The sequence below is a fragment of the Symphodus melops genome (genome assembly GCF_947650265.1).
Source record: "Symphodus melops genome assembly, chromosome: 13".
Classification (NCBI taxonomy): domain Eukaryota; kingdom Metazoa; phylum Chordata; class Actinopteri; order Labriformes; family Labridae; genus Symphodus; species Symphodus melops.
In genome coordinates this window covers 14,373,590-14,389,975 of record NC_136703.1, presented here as the reverse complement: position 1 = coordinate 14,389,975, position 16,386 = coordinate 14,373,590, and the positions used below count along the sequence as shown (strand labels likewise).

Below are 16,386 nucleotides of genomic sequence, written 5' to 3'. Positions count from 1 at the left end.
AAAAACAAAAAAAGCAGAATTAAGAACACAAACAGGAACAAGGATGTGAATGTTCTACATATCAATATGTAGTCTACATATTCATAATCAGCACAGTGGCAATTCAGAAAAACTTTTGATTTTGCTGTACATCTGACTCAATAGAAGTAATAGATAGATAGATAGATAGATAGATAGATAGATAGATAGATAGATAGATAGATAGATAGATAGATAGATAGATAGATAGATAGATAGATACTTTATTGATCCAGAGAGGAAATTCAAGTAATGTTATCTTGGTTGCTCCACAATTCTTTTGAAATATTCAAGTCGTATACAGCAGACATATTGTTTTTGTGTTCAAAGTGATGTATATAAGGAGAAGTAATGCTTTCATGACAAAATACTTGCCATCCACCTTTCAATTAAAATAATCACAATTTGTATAGAACGCTTGTTTTTTTTTCACTCAATGATATGGCAGTTCCTCTAATATTTCTGTTTGTATGTTTAAGCATCTGACCCAAATGTAACTTTGACTCTTGATGAATATCTTCTCAACCCTACAATTTATAACTCATTATGATTTAGATAGCTTCTATCATAGGACGAAAAGGTTTGTATCAACAGAAGTTGCATGGCAACTAAGTCCCCTGACCATTTTGCCTAGTCTTGCGTACCCTGACTGATTAGCCCCCATGTGTGTAGAAAACATATGCAATTGTTCACTCAGCCATACAGTGTATTTTTCTAGCTATTCCTTTTGCATAACACATCTACATCTGCAGAACTGTGCTGCACAGAGAGACACAGGACAGGCCTTATGTTGATCTACATGCACAAGGGATTTCATTCTGATTTCATCATGGCAGTCTAGTCAGACTGACGGGAGAGGCTCAGCTGAATTCATAATCTCTATCCATCTCTCTCTAGCTGTCTGTCTTCCATACATGCATCTGCACAATTTCCAAACATTTTGCATGAAAATAACATTATTCTACTTTCCTGTCATTCTCTCTAGCCAGATATTGATGCCTCCAACCCCTAAACTGGACTGTTATTAGACCCCAATTAGATCACCCACATTTGTTCACTCCCCCTGTTTAAATCCATGCAATGTTTTGATATGTGTGTGCAAGTGTTCAGCCAGATGGGCAGTGAGTTCCATCGAGCTCAAGGACAGTTTTGGGAGTGCCTCAGTCAGCAGAGGGCCTGAGCCAGCTAACGCTCACAGATTTGACCAATAACAGGAATAGTAGGGCCTGTTGGGAACTGTGGAGTTTGTACTGGGCTTCATACACTAGGTGGATAAAATAACACTGATTTGATTGTAACTGTATACCCCAGCCTGTTTCACATAGAATATACTCTGGTTGAACAACAATAACATTACATAGTTAACACCTGTATTATCTACAACTCAAAGGCTCGTGTGAAAATGTCATGCTGAACTAGGTCTTACTAGCGGGTAAGGGGGGTTAGGTTTGCAGATGGGTGAGAAGTGAGTTGGAGTGAGTGATGGGGGGTTAGGAGAAGGCTGCTGGTGCATGCTCCACATTCCTCAGGTGTTGTAGGCATAGCTTGCCCAGTAATTACATCTCTGTGAAAACATGCACAAAGCAACACGTTGGCAGCAAACTAAGAAGGCTGAAACACAGAGGCTGTCACGGTTGTACTTTTATATTTACATTTGTTCATATGCTGAGTTGGAATGATGATTTAAAAAAAAAAAGTGTTAAATCTGTTAAAAGAGACATTGTGTACTTCATGTATGAGCACTGCTACATTTGCAGAGCAAAGGCGTGTGAGAGTCAGGGAGTATGATTTATACAGCAATCCATCTTCTCAAGGATATGGGCAGGTTGTGTAATGATTGTTGCCAAGCAGACCTTGGCATGTGAATCTAGTGGTGTGATACAGATGAACACTTGCAAATATTGTGGTCAGCCTTCCCACACACATTTTTTATTAACTTTGCATGCATTGTGATCCTCCCAATGGGCTGCTTTACATTATTCTCTTCAGACGTCATTACTTCCCTCATTGACACCACAGTCCCTGTGAGAAGCAGGTACTCTCTATCTGGGAACTCTTCTCTCACCCTCTCCTCTGCCCCCGCTCTGTCTCCTAGGGTTGGCTCGCTAAAAGCTGGGGGATTGTGTGCAGATGTGCTTGGAGAGAGGCCAGCCCCTCTGCCCTGGGAGAACATGTGGTCTGGGAGTGTTTACGCTGGCACTCTTTCAAGCTGTCTCCCGCACAGCATGCTGGCGTCTGTCTCTCCTGATGACAATGCTCAACCCCCTTCTTACAAAGGGGGCATTCTCAGGTTGAGGTTACATGAGTGTCATGTTGGTTTACTGTAATGTAAATAAAAGGCAAACAAATGTACTAACATCCCCAAAATGTATTTCCCAATACACCTGAGTAGCTACATTAATGAAATAGAGTATTAGAATGGCTGGGGAAAAAAACAACCCAATGCACTACTTTTAAGAATTTTCCTTCAAACTCTCTTCCGTTTCTTAAATCCGAAAAACTGGGATTCAACAGATATTCTGACTTCAGGCATGTTTTTCACAGATTCTCAACATTCTTCACATTCTCCCCTGTGATTCTAGCTCTGGGTAAACATCTGTAAACTGAAAAACCCTGAGACACACTATTTCTTTACACCAAGAGAAGCAAGGTTAATGTCAGTTTTGTTTTTTAGTACCCACGTTTAAATACCAGTTGGACAAGAAGAAAGACACGTCATAATACCATAGACTTGCAGGAAGTGCAAAATGTATGAACATTTTGTTACATACAGAAATAACAGAGGCTTATTTCTGTTTGTTTTCACATTTTAACAACATGAAACTGATAAGGGGCCGCACACTGCCTTTTATTATTGATTAGATATTGCATTAAACATCAAATGAATTTGATTGTGTTATAAAAATGAGTTAGTCAGCATCGCCCTGGGTCTCCCTTAGTATTCAGCTCCCCCTGCAGGCTTCAGGGTTTATGAGACTAACCAAACTGATCTCCATCAAAGCTCTAAGCAGGTATAGTTATTGGTTTATGGGAGCTATACAATGTGATTTATAGAATTCCTTGATTTTTTAAAAATGATAGAGAGCTGTATCTTATAGGATTTTGCTGAACTGTTCATGTAAATTTCCACCAACAGCCAATTTTGATGTAATGTACTTTTTAAAATATCGATCCTGATAATACATTTTAGGCTCTAGGTAATGGTTTATCTCGGATAGAGGGAAACCTTAGAACCCTTACAAAATATCCCAGGATGTGTTGATATGTCACTGCTATTGTTTAATAGGGATTAAGTAAATTCTGCAGATTTAATGGCATATGATGCAAATCTGATGAAAGGATTCAGGTCATTTTACTTTTATCTTTCCTAACCAAACGCAATAAGTAATGTGCAGTTACATTTTCTAAATAATTACCTTTCTTAACAGCTGTGGAGGTGTTATGCTGTCTGCTGTACTGGCTTATTGAAAACATACATCCACATCAATTTCAATAAAAAAATGTGCCCATGTGTCATCAGTTCTAAACCACTAGGGGGCGTAATTCAATGGAGATTGGAGGTCTTCCGAAGCAGTTTTGGTTAAACTTTTCACTGAGTCGTTCTGTTTTGACCTTTGAACAAAGTGCAAATCACAATATGGCTTCATTTTAAAAGACAATGTCATTTCACGGATGTTTAAGATAACAATGAGATTATACAATTTTAGAAGTAAAGGCTTGTAATTTTTTTTAAGGCTGTAGTAAAATAAAAAATATATATATGTTGAATTAGTTTTTCTGAAAGTGATTTGATTCTTCTACAAAATGATCGATCAAATCAACAAAATAAGTTTGAGCTGCGGTGATGAATTAAAGGTAATATTCATGGTAGCAAAGCAGGTATGTTAAAGACTGCAAGCGGTGTGAATGTTTGCAGGAACGCAACTTAATATTCATTTGACGTTATGGGAGTTCTTCTTTGTACAGCGTCAGTATTCTTTCTAATTATTGAGCCAACATGGCTCCAGCCGTGGTGCCAGTTGCAGGCAGCGCTGCCTCTCTCTCCTAGTACCTCGACTGTTGATGAAAAAGCCCATGAAATAGGAGAAAAGGAGGTGTGTGTGAGCATGCGCAGACGATTCTCACCGTTATCCCTTTTTTTTGAGGAGTCGAGCTTACGTCACGGGCTCGTTCACAGCGCTGGAGCTTCTCTTGATATTCACCATCCACTCATGCAACCTCAAGCACAGGCGGGCATTGGTGCTCCGAGGAGAAAATAATCTTTTACTTTTTAATTTTTCTTTTCAGTTTTGGCACAGCATGAACTAAACGGAACCGGCGGCTGGCTGCACTGCTTTTTGGACGTGTGGACGATTCTGGTGGCATGGTGTGGTGAACCAGCGAGAGACCCCAACCAGCACAGAGAGACTGAGGTTTCACTGTGCATCATGTTTGAATGCCGATAATCAATTACAAATATACATGACTGTGCGACTGCATTGTCTATAGCCTTATCGGGCTGTAGCAAGTCCTATTTGTTTTGCTGGAGCCTGTTTGAAGCAGCCACCGTGCGGGGTTGAGGGTGCAACTGAGCGGACAATTGCACCCGGACCATTGAAGGGGTTCGGATGAGGTGGTTGATCGGGTTGTTAGGCTTTATTAAACCAGCCAACTTTTCCTCCGTTCCTTTCTAACAGCAGTGCTATCGAGCATTGCTCAGGAGATGGCAATGAAGTGGTTCTACTTGGGATTTATACTCTGCTTGGAGATCACCTCTCCTGACGGTGCAACCGTAGGTAAGAAAGCCTGTTGTGGTTTTTTTTTTTTTTTTTTTTGCATTGTGAAAGCCTCCTCGAGAAAGCATGACCACTTTTTTCCCCATCTGTGCACAGGCCTGCACTCACTAGAGTTGGAGCCAATAACATTGGTGCCACAGCCGTTGGAACAGACAAGGAGATCGATATTAAGGAGAGCCTTTGATCGGGCAAAGTAGGCTACCGCACAAATAAGCAGTGTGCTGGTTGTGTTGGCGTTAAAACGTGTCTGCGATTGAAGCAGTGCTCCTGTCTGAGCAGACAGAAAGGGCCTGCCTGTAAGGATAGCAGACAGTGGGGTTACTGTTGAAATATTCAGCAGGTAGATGGTACGAGTACATTTAGCTTGAGTGTCTCTTTTCATGGAAACAATATCATTTTTAAGTGATTGCAACAAAACAGAAAAAAACACATCTGCACATTTTGCCCCTTGCGCATTTTCTTCAGGGCTACAGCTGATAGTCATTCTAAATAATCTAACGCGCTGTTGTGTGTTAACAAATACGAGTCAGCAGCACGCTTGAGTTTCATATCAAACCTAAGGGGCCCGTCGGTCAGATCAGCTTTCATGTTTGTTTTCAGATACTTGGCGCATGAGAAAACAATGCCGTCTGCCCGTGAAGGTATCATCTCCATGGCGCGGCATGTCCCAACGTGCACCGACAGTGTAGCCGGCTGGAAATCACATTTTAGGAGTGACAGTCAGGTACTGCTTGTCTGATTGGGATATGCGTTGTCGTGCGACTATCCTGTTACGTCCCAGGAGCTCCTTAATACTTCCGAATCTCTGATAGTAATAATGAGACCTAAATGCACCGTTGCTCCTGTGACAGTTCTTTGCAGACCTGTTGAGCTTACTGCCGACTGTTTCTGTAAGGCAAACACAATGTCACATGAAGCATATTCGTTTTAAATGTATTGCATTGTTCCCATTTTCTACTGACTTTGCAAATACACAGCCTAGTACTGTGAATATTTAGGCCTGTAGGCTATACACTAAGACTAGCCTGTATACTTTCATGATGTAAGTGATTATATGAAATGTTTTGGTTGTAAAGCACTCATGGCGTTTAAAATCCAACTCCTACATGCCAGCTTTGTATACAGAGAAACATTTTCTGAAATCTATTTTCCTTGATGCCAGGAGAAAAGTAACACTTTAAACCCTTTTTTCATCAGAAGTCAGCTACTCTACTCTTAATGTCTCTACAGAACTTGGACCTGATGTTTTTTTGCGTTGGGAGAACTTATATAAGTTTGATTGGAATTTGATGGAGGCTGTTTAGCTATAACTGAGGTTACAAGTGCAGTAAAGCTCCACCCATCTCCTCCATCAGTATGTAACATCTGGACACAGGGAGACCATTAATCCAACTTAAATGTGACTGCGAGAGGGGGAGGGACTAGCTGAAGTGCAGAGGGTGAGGGCGGGTCGAGTGAAATCAACTCAGACTATCAGTTTCGGACACTGACACTGACATGTAGTTACATCACATGGGGAGTCGGGTAAGGGATTGATGTATATCTGTTATATCATCAGAAACAGATGATTTATCAGCCTCCTTTGGGAGCATTGGTTGTCCTAAGGATTGGAAACAGTCAAGTGAGCAGATGCTAACTTAAAGAAAAGCCCCTTGGACTGGATTTGTCTGGATCACCAACGGGCCAGAGCGTGAATTTCCGAATGGGAAAGGATTAGTTAGAAGGTTAGAAGGTCAGAGACAACAGTTAAACATTGGCTATAACCCTTTGATTGATCTTTAGGGTTGATTAGAAGTCATAATTATGTTGCTTCATAATGACTGACAAAATCCAGTCATACTTACTGGCAAGGACAACACTTAAATAAATGCTGACTCAGTTTTCAGAAAATACAGCAGTTCTTCAGTATTTATTTGTAGTATTGAATAATATCCTGCTTTTTGACAGAACAGGGTTTAATGTACTGGTAAATGCAATCTCTATGATTGACTTACTGTTTGTAGTGAGAGTTTCAAGATGTCCATGTTGGATAACTTCACTACTACTGAGCTTACATGTAGAACTTCACGATCCCTTAGAGTTAGAGGATTCCTGTTGGTGATAAGTGTAAATGTGGGTCAGAGGCTAAAGAGGTTGAATTCCTAAGGAGCCTACACTCTGTTTTCCTGACCTTTTTATTGGCTTTATCTTTTCTTCAGAAATATCACAAAAAACATTGACTGGATTCTGCATCCCTCATACAAATTGAACAGGTAATCGGACGTGGAGTGCTTCCTTTAGCCCTTTCAAGGGGGAGGTCACGGGGGACTATTGTAGCTCTCCAACTGAGGCTCCTGTTGAAGCACTCTTATTAGCTAACACAGATTTTTCCTTATATATTTTTTCTGAGGAAATATAGAATAAAAAGGCAGATATTTGGAGTGACATGTATTCTTTCTTCGGCAATGAGATACATTTTTATTTTAAGCTTGTGTGCAGGTGGTTTGAATTCTGGTAGTGACCCAGTGAAAATGTTTGTAAAATGATAAGAGTAGAGGGTGGGATTCTTCTTTTCTTGACTGCAACAGCAGAAAAGATCCCGCATTTTTTTTAGCCCTCTACTTCCTGCACTGCATTGCAATCAACTGTGAAGGGGGTGAAACCGGATTAACATAAATGTTTTCAGTGTTGCACCTCACATTTTAAAGGCTCGAGACTGCACATGAAAGGGTTTTTGTTGATGGTGAATGGAAGGGGTGTACCGTAATTGGTGTTTTCTGCGAGCTACATCACTGTTTACACTCTCTTGCTGCTAAGACCTAAAAACGGAACAGATCGGCTTCTTGAGCAAAAATGTGTGGGTGTGTTTAAAGGCAACTCTAAGATGCATAGGGGGTTTTTTTCCTAGCAGGTGATAATCAGGTTTGTTATGCAGTAAAGCTTTTCCTTTAATTCATTTTCATGATATGTCCCAGTTAATAACATAACACATCTTTGGTTTGGAACATGAGGAAGCAGATGTGTTTTTCTTTACACTTCATAAAGAGAGCACGCAGGGTTGTTCAAATGCGGTAAAGGCCTGCAACGTTTGCCTGACACCTTGCACAGCTGTGAGAATTTGTGACTCCTGTTTCTCTCTGACATCATTAATGGTGAACTCCTCACCTGATGCCTCATGCTGACCACACAAGTACGCAAACTTTCACATCTTTCACTTTCTGGAGGATTTTGTAGTGGCTGCTTTTTTTTGGTGCATTGGGTCCTATGTGTTGGCCTTAGCGCTCTCATACAATTGGGATGCTGCTGATGTTGCTGGCTTTCTGCTTGAATAGAAACTTGATTTGATCACAGTAATCCAGGGTTACTTTCACACCTGGCCAGGCTGGCCAGATGAGAGGATCAAATACTGAGATAAAATTCCAGTTTCATGGGCTGCTGCAAAGTGCCAAAGCTGTTCGCTTTCTTCTTTTAGATGTGGCTCTGAGTCCTTGGTTTGTCATTGTAAACGGAGAAGAAACACATCTATGCTATCTTTTTTGTTGCAAAGATATGAACACACTGCTTGATTGTGCGTGTAGTCCTCTTGTGAAGGACACCATGTAAATGTCCCCTTTTGATGGCTTGTTCCAGAATAACAGTGCTGTACAGTAGCTGACCACCAACTGTCCCTCTCTTCCCTAATCACAAATTCCAATACATTCACTAAAGGCACATACAATACTGTGTGGAAACATTATGTTAAAATCAACGTGGAAACATGGTTTAGATCCATAACATGCAACATAAAAAAACAGCTTATCCTTTGTATTTCATAAAACAAAACAACACGCTGTAGGTTTTTAATTCAATAATGATCCTGAAAAATTCTTTTCCAGAAGGCGCTTGCTCACAATATGTATCTCTGTATCACGTTAAAAAAATCAAATAAACAGCGATAGAGGGGACTGGACAGTGGAAAGTCCACAGATTTGATCTACTTTCTTTAAATCACATCATTTACAATCTCATGATTTTCTGCCAAAGCCAGTAATTGTGTCTCCAGCAGCCAGCAGGTATGACTGACATCCTCCTGTGAAGTCTACCCTAATGTGAAAAGGCCTTTATATGCTGTACCTAAAGTGGTTAAACAGTCATTTGAAAGGCTACAACCAGTACTGCTGAAAATGCAAGGCATAATATACGCTGAGTGGATCCCGTCAAGTTTGATGTGTATTTAGAACACATCACATTGTTGTGATTGATGCCTTTGTATTTACATTAAACATTTTCGTGAAGGTGTTTAGGACAATCAAGCAATGGAATCAATTATTCATTGCTACCAAAACTATAATCTGACATTCATAGTAAATGTGATTGTTTGTCTTTATTTTTCTTTAATGCCAGATGTTCACTTTTATTGATAACACGTTGTGTATATAAGACTGCCTTTCAATTACCAATGTTTTCAAACCAGACATGTTTTGTGATGTTGTCCTAGAAAAAGACATGTTCAGAAACTGCTGGAAAAAAATAAGCTCCTTCTCATTCCCTTATAAAAAAAAAACGTTACGGCTTTTGCTGTTTCTGTATTTTTTTTTCAGCTTTTCCGTTTGCGTTTCCTTGTGTGTTATCACCTCAAAACTGCTGTGTGTAACCATGAACCAGCTGGATATACTCTGACAATGCTATCAAGATTGGAGGGTGTGTTGCTGTGTCTAATCTCTGACTTAGCTTTGCTAGCTAAGGTCCACAGCCCTTTTTATTTCCCTGTGAAGTTTCCAGTCCATTGCAATACTCTGCTATGTGTCCCTTTTTTTGAGCACACTATGTGCTCATCAATGAGGGCAAAATGACGTTTGCTTGCTGTAGTTCATGCTGCATGAGAGAAGGTTTTATGTATCACATAGTCGAGAGAATAAGGAGTTCATCTGTTAAGGTGTGAAGTGGATGACTATTCATTTTCACACTGTTATACAAACGAGTACACGAGGAACTTTCTTTCATCCTACCTCTTTTAGGTGAAGTGTAATCATACAGCTTGACTGGCGTTTAATCACAGAAACATCTCAACCTTCAGCTGAATGAAATCCTCAGGTCATACTGTAATCACACAAAGCTAAGGCAAGATGTACCGGCATCTCAGTTGCATGTGAATGCCTCGATTGATACAATCCAGCCTTCATGTTGAGACTCCCAAATTCTGTTTTTACAACGGCTGAATCTGGTTTGACTTTCCCCTCGCAGAGCTGCAGGGACTAAAGGGTGGGCGTAGGGGAATTCTCTCGAAGGCACCATTTGCTTATTTACATTCATCTTCATGTTCATCAATCACACTCACCCATTCTGCTGCGGTGTCTTTTACTGCTCTGGCCTGTGACATCCTGCAGAGCCTCATCAGGTTACCTCTGAGGTCAAAGCTGCACCCTTTTGTTGTGCAGTGACACAAAAACAAGGCTTTAAGGCACAACAGTGGGTACTAACTCAAACCTAGCTTTCTGCTGCTAATGCACGTTCAGCCTCTTTGAAAATGGCTACACTGTGGATTAAAACTTGAATAGCCCTTGGACATTATGTGTCTACTGTGAGCCGGTTAAAGTGCTCCAGTGCTTGGCTGTGGCTTGGCTTGACACAAAGCTAAGTAGTTGTTTCCACTGGATGGTTGGGCACTGCACAGAGTGGCCATTGAAGAAGTTGATTCAATAGCTCCAGCAGTGGGCAAGGAAAGACACTCTTGTTTTGCACTCTACATCCCAACATATTCCACATTTAACATCTTAAAGGATCAGACTTTGGTTTAAAAATGCGCCATCTCCATATAAATAATCAATAAAGTCATACACTTTGGCTCTCCCCTCGGCCCTGTGCTTCGGGTTTGGTTTTAATGGTTGGTTCTTACTTCTTTTTTTCCTCCTAATCCTGCTAACTTTATCACAGACAGTTCACTTGAAAGTTGAACTCAGGGGACCAATTACATATCGCCTGTTTTTCTCAATTCTTGAATTACTGGAAAACCTGAGTCCTCCAGTGGAGGACAAGGAAAGGAAGTCACTTTCATTGCACACAGTTGGGCCATCAAAACCCAGTGTCCCTTTTATGCATTGAATCAATCATGTCACTCTTCTGTTGTCACTGTTGTCCTTTAAAAGCATTTAATGGAAACTATTTGTTCGGCCAAGAAATAATCCACAAGAGGCTTCGGTTTGTTGGTTTTGTCGATTGGTGAACATTGCTCTTCACCGTGTGTTCAGTTTGCATGTGGATGTTTTCATTGTGTTCGTGCTGCTGTTCATGTGCTTTTTGTAAAATATAACTTTATAAAGTAATTTACAGCTTGATGTCGGTCTTGCAACATACAGAGACCAAAGTAAATTTCCAAAGCGCTCCAAATTTAAAGTGAAACGGGTTTGGTTTCTTTGTATGAAACCACTCGTATGTTCCAGATTGTCTTTTGGAGGCAAAGTGATGGATGTGAAGTCAATTAGGAGGTGCTGGAACGTGCTGCATGGATCTGGAGTTGATTTATAATACGGGGATGCTCTTGTTGAGAGAGATAGATCAGGGGTGTACGCTGGGGTCAATTTCTTGTCCCAGATGGTGATGGTGTCTGAAGGCATCCATTGCTTGGCTGCTGAGTTGGTGTCAAAACAGCATTTACTCACCAAAAAAACTTCTGAAAATCTGAAAATTCTCTTTTGTAAGTGACATGAGAGCCTGAAAAGTACCCCCCCCCCCTTTTTATTAAGCTCTCAGGAGGGACATTTTGATAAGAGCTGGGCTCTGTGTACAATTTTATACATTTGCTCACTCGTCTGTGTTTAATGCTTTTTGCCATGTGAGGTGCTTATGGACAATTCAGCATGCACTGTTTGGACAGGTTAGAGCTCCACTAGCCCAGCATAAGGAAATACAGTGTGTGCTATACACTATACAACTAGCCCAGTGCTCAAAATACAAGCAGGTCAGCTGACTTGAGCTTTGGCACTCCATATACAAGGAAGTAACTCAGGCCTTTTCCACACGTAGGCAGGTATTTTTTAAAACAAAGTTTTTCCTCTTCCTAATCCTGTCCACACTCACAAAGTTCTCCAAAACATATTTGTCCACATGAAAACTGAAAATGCACTTTCACAGTTGTCATGAGCATGCCCTCAGACCGTGTGGCCCGACGCCCAACCTCCACCATCGGACCGTGTTGCTCCCCCGCATATTATCCCATCTGCTCTTTGGTGAAGCATGTCGATATTAGGGGTGCCTCGATCTGATATTGATATCGTTCAGATATCAGCCAATAAAGGAGTATCAGATTTTATCAGACTGCATCTAAAATCTTATAAATAAGCGCTCCGATAAGCAGACCATATAACAGACTTTTTTTTAAAGTTTTTTTATTGGATTTATTCAGTTTATTTTTCAGGGTCTTCTAATTAGTTAGTAGTAATTAGTTAGTAGTAATAAGTTTTCAGTTCAGTTTTTCTCATACCTGCTATTGCTGACTGTTGTTCTCTGTTTGAGTAACATCACTTGATAAAGCCTTTTGCAACATTCCACAATACAAAATAAGTAATAAAAGTATCTATGATTCGTACTGATATTGGTATTGGATCGATATCGGCCAATATTCAAGGCTGCAATATCGGTATTGTATCGGAAGTGAAAAAGTTGTATCGGGACATCCCTAGTTGACATAGCACTTTATTGAAGAGGAGGAGGAAGGTGGGAGAGACATGTGGGAAGGACGGCCACAGGCATGGGTACGCGTGCAGTGACACTGCGCCACCGGCGTCCACAACCCTTCCTTTTAAAATGAAGACATTTAAAAAATGAATACATAGTCTCAGCTGTCTGTCGGTCCATGTAGAGCAGGGTCTCAGAAAAGTTTTTCATTATAAATCTTTGTCTGTTAAATACCGTCACCATTGGAATAACAGTCTGTCATTTCTCATTTGAAACCCCAATACCCCAAATGTAATGTCCTTGAATCGCTCCGTCTCCAAGTCAGAGCGTGAAAACTGAAATAAGCTGTTTAGTTGAGTGTAGATAATTAGATGGTTAGTTGGCTGGAAACGCATAATCCCATGTCTAATGGACACATTTGTGGGATATTTTTACAGCATGCTGGACTTTAGGAATTCTTTGTCTCACAGTTGCCTGAAGGACGTTCTTTGCATTCATATTTAATGCCTTTGTTGTGTCATGCTCCCATAAAAATGTTTTAAACACAACACAATGACATCGCATCATATCGAAACGACAGACCTGTGACGGAGGCAACTGTAAAAAAAAAAAAAAAAAAACCTAATAAAAAATATTTTTGTTAACCAGCAAGCTTATCATATTCAATGATTTTTCTCGTTGTTTTCCTGTGTCAATGAAAATGGAGGATTTTAAATATGGATTGTCAGACATTTTCTAAATTTCTTTGCTTAAAAGATGCATTTTTTATTTAATAGACATCAATTGAGTGGTTGTTTTTTAATGAGGTGTTCTTATTCTAACGGATGCAGATATACCAAACGGATTTTACTTTATACTCATAAGCAGAAGATTAGAATGACATTTTATGTTTTAGCATGATAATCCTGCTATTTTGTGGATAGGGGTATAATCTGGTGGGATTTACTGCCATTTAGACAGAGCAGTGTGAACAGGCAGGGGGCCGCTTTAGATGGAATAGCATTATCAGGAGGGAACTCTGTAAGCATACGCAGCAGGCTTACAGAGTTTTCTGTAATTTGAGGAGGTGCCCTGAGTCAGTGGGATTGGTGTTTGCTGTTGGTTCAATCCCAGGAGTCAATAAATGCCTTCTTCATTGCCTTCGTCGGTGAATTGCACACAAATAATTTAACTTCCAAGCCTGCTTTGGAGTCTCCAAAAAATTGTAAGCATTTTGGCAGTCACTCTTAAGGGGGGTGAAAAAGGCAACTTTGAAAGTTGAATTAACAATTGACATCTCTGTTTGAGGTATTTCAGTGGGCTCTGAAAGAGGTCTGCTGAGGTGGAAGGCTGCCAGTCTTTAACCAAGCCTCGGACCCCTCCTCTGCTGCAACCTCCAATTAGGCTCAGAGGTTCTCCTTCTGCGGTCATCTCATGCTGGTGTGTGAAGCGATGATAAAATTAGAACCCATAATGTTTTATTTCCAGTATTTTATTCCCACTCATCGGGAACAACTGGCACAGGGCCAAACTGGTAACTAGAGGGATGGAGTGAATGCCCTCAAAGAGCAGCCTGTAGGAGATTTCAATGCGTTTTAGAATCAGACGAGGACTGTATTCTGAGGGCTGGTTTGTTTGGTTGTTGGTTGTAAAGGCATATTAAACTGCATCATATAAGCGCTGGAAAATTCAGTGGATTGCCCAACATGCAAGATGTACGAGGGCACTGAGAAGCTGAAAGGAGAAAAAAAACTAGCAAGTTGCTTACAGGCCACAACTAACTTATTTCTTTGTGTGGCTGGGACGTGTCAGGGTTTAAAGCTGACTCATGCTCTGTTGTCGATCTTTTCCTCTACAGCTGTCTCTTTTTTACTTTCATCTTTAAAACGTTACTTTTGGACACATCTTATGACATTTAATTTGGACTTAGCATTGTGGCACATCACCACTGAATTTAAATGTAATCCTCTTGCATCACTTGAATTACGTTTTGTAAGCCCTCGCCTCTGCCGTTGTGTGCGGAGAAGAACAAGGTGAACACTCTGCATCTTAAAATCCAGCGCTCTTTTTCCCTTAATCTCCTCGGATATCTAGGTGTCATTCACACGAGGAAAGCTGTGATTTGATCCCTGCGTCCCTTTTTAGCGACTGATTGTATTTATAAAACCCTGACACTGAGAAGTCTCATTGTTTAGATGCTGTTTACTTCACTGTCTCATAGAAAAAAGAATCAGACTCTGAACCCTTTTCGCCTGACAGCGAATGGAACGTGATTGCAATGAAACACTAGCCCCGTGCTCTCTTGTGATTTCAGTCACATCCCGGCCCCCTTGCGCTGCTCCCCACCCCACCCCGAGCACCTCCCTGCCTGCCAAGTCAGTAGGAAGGCAAGTCATCCAGGGCGAGAGAAGGCTCAGTCCCTGCAGAGAATCACAATGAGACCTATCCAGACAGACTGCACAACAGTACTGTAACAACCTCCTGCCTGAAATGGCCTTGATGGTCCCGTGTGTGTGTGTGTGTGTGTGTGTGTGTGTGTGTGTGTGTGTGTGTGTGTGTGTGTGTGTGTGTGTGTGTGTGTGTGTGTGTGTGTGTGTGTGTGTGTGTGTGTGTGTGTGTGTGTGTGTGTGTGTGTGTGTGTGTGTGTGTGTGTGTGTGTGTGTGTGTGTGTGTGTGTGTGAGTGTACGCTCGCGTTTGTGACATTTTGACCACTTGAATACAAGCAGGAATCTCTAGGTTATATATATATATATATATATATGTATATATATATGTACATATATATATATATGTACATATATATATATATATATATATATATATGTACATATATATATATGTACATGTATATATATGTACATGTATATATATGTACATATATGTATATATATGTACATATATGTATATATATGTACATATATGTGTATATATTTAGCAACCAATTTTAATTATTTCTCATACATAATACAGTTTTTTTTAAACCCTTTCCACTTTTATTCCTATACATTTTATGTAATGAACTTAATAAAAGCCATTTTCAACACTGAAAAGAAATAAGAAACATATTGACAGATTTATCGAAGTGTTTTGTTTTATTATTTTTAGCACAGCAGATGTGAAGTTCCCCTCAGTTGTATATGGGCTGCGGCAGAATGATCAAGACGTGCGTAAACTTGAGCCCTTAACTAAACCTCTGGGAGTTCCAAAACCAGTTTTCACTGTCTAGATACTTTTTTTTTTTACCAGCACTCTCCTGAAGTATCTCCAAGAAATCAAAGTGAGCAAATGTGATTCAGGAGATTTTGTACGCTGGCAGGAGTGACAACGTGTATACCCTTTGAACAGTGTGAAACAGGTGAGGGGCTTTTGTGCATGTAATGAAGAGCTTCAACTCTCTTCTTCTTCATACTCAGACTCCTTTAAAACATCTGCCATCTTGGATAGGTTCTAAACATTACACTGTGATCATCCTTTTTATGTCACATGTTCTAACTACTGAGACCCCCCCCCCCCCCGCGCGCCTTCCGTCAGCGTGGGACATGTGGAACACGGGTTTCAAGAGTGCCTGTGTAAAAGGGTTTAATGTTTAGTGTAGTTTTGATGACCGTCCCAGTGTGGCAGAAAATAAGTGATCGGTTCAGTGATGACAGATTGGTGTAACACCAGTTAGGTAGAACAAGGTGTATGTGAGTTGAAACACGTCAGCAGCGTTGCACTGTTGATGGCTCATCATGAGTGTTGCTGTGGTGTTGCGAGCCTCTGATCCACCTCAACAATCTGTGCTGACTTACTTGCCCAGAACTACTGCACGGAGCAGTTTCCCATGGGCCGGACGGTGATTGAATGCCCAGTTATAGCTGCGCTGTGACACATGAAAGAGTCTCTGTGGTAAAAGTTGAAAAACACCTTCAGAGTAATAAAAAAAAAAACCCGGAAAGAAATGAGATGTCAGTAAGAAGAGAGGAAACAACAAACAAACCC

General features: G+C 40.6%; 1 protein-coding gene across 1 annotated transcript in view; it reads left to right on the top strand.

The window, feature by feature from the left end:
- Window positions 1-4,155: 4,155 nt before the first annotated feature.
- LOC306833692 (low-density lipoprotein receptor-related protein 1-like) overlaps window positions 4,156-16,386 on the top strand; it is an 87,405-nt gene continuing 75,174 nt past the window's right edge. The window contains exon 1 of the mRNA XM_079359155.1: window positions 4,156-4,793. Within this exon, the coding sequence (XP_079215281.1) occupies window positions 4,721-4,793 (73 nt within the window). The 5' untranslated portion in view covers window positions 4,156-4,720. The remainder of the gene's footprint in view (window positions 4,794-16,386) is intronic.